At 79.9% G+C, this 867-nt stretch overlaps 1 protein-coding gene across 1 annotated transcript in view; it reads right to left on the bottom strand.

Annotated features, from left to right (window-relative positions):
- Positions 1-867, bottom strand: part of MNEG_3518 (Kinesin light chain) — a gene marked incomplete at both ends in the record, with an annotated part of 18,653 nt that overhangs the window by 4,849 nt on the left and 12,937 nt on the right. The window contains one exon of the mRNA XM_014048004.1: positions 48-665. Within this exon, the coding sequence (XP_013903458.1) occupies positions 48-665 (618 nt within the window). The remainder of the gene's footprint in view (positions 1-47; positions 666-867) is intronic.

The raw sequence follows: 867 nt of genomic DNA, 5'->3' as shown, positions 1-867 counted from the left end.
TCCCAGCGCCGCGCGAGCCCGTCATCGGCCCGCCGCCCGCCGCGAACGCCGCGCGCGCGGCCGCCGCGCCCGACGGCGGCGGCCACGCCGCCACAATGGCGGCCACGCCCCCGCTCCCGTGTTGCTGCAGCGCCCACGCGCCGCCGCCTCCCTGCTGCTGCTGCTGCTGCTGCTGCTGCTGCGACGGGGGCGGCTGCGCCGGCGCGGCGCCGAGCCAAGTGGGCGCGGGGCCTGCAAAGGGGCTGGGCGCCAGCTGGGGCGCGCTGGAGTGCAGCTGCTGCTCCTGCAGGGCCAGCTGCTGCTGCTGCCGCTGCTGCGCCGCCAGCTCAGCCTGCAGGTCCTCCAGCTCCTCCTCAAGCGCGTCAGCAGGCGCCATGCGCTGCGCGCGCATGTGATGCAGGCTGCCCTGCAGGTCCGCCGCGCACCCGAAGCTCCTAGAGGAAGTAGGCGGCCGCCGCTGCGGCGGCAGCGCCGCGTGCTGCTGCTGCTGCTCCAGCGGGGGCAGCGGGGCCGACTGGTGGGGGGAGGCGGGCTGATAGGGCTGCGCCACCCCCGTGGACGTGCCGGGGGAGGCGGGCACCTCGGGATGGGTGGCCAGCGGGCTGCCCGCTGCTGCCTCGGCGGCGCCGGGCGGGCCGGCGGCCGGATTGTAGAACGAGTAGTGCCTGCTGGGCGTCGGGCGCCGCCGCGCGGTGATCGAGCCGGCGCGCGACTCGACCTGCGAGCCCGCCCCGCTCCCGCCGCCGCCGCCGCCCGTGCCGTCGCCGCGCGCGCTCGCGGCGCCCGACGTAGCCGGCGACGGCGCACCCGCGTGGGGGGCTGGCGCGGCGCTCGGGCCGGCGCCGCCGGCGCCGCCAGTAGCGGCGG

The sequence above is a fragment of the Monoraphidium neglectum genome, assembly GCF_000611645.1.
Source record: "Monoraphidium neglectum strain SAG 48.87 unplaced genomic scaffold scaffold00445, whole genome shotgun sequence".
Lineage (NCBI taxonomy): Eukaryota > Viridiplantae > Chlorophyta > Chlorophyceae > Sphaeropleales > Selenastraceae > Monoraphidium > Monoraphidium neglectum.
The sequence above is the reverse complement of the archived record's forward strand: the minus strand, read 5'-3'. Positions and strand labels throughout refer to the sequence as shown.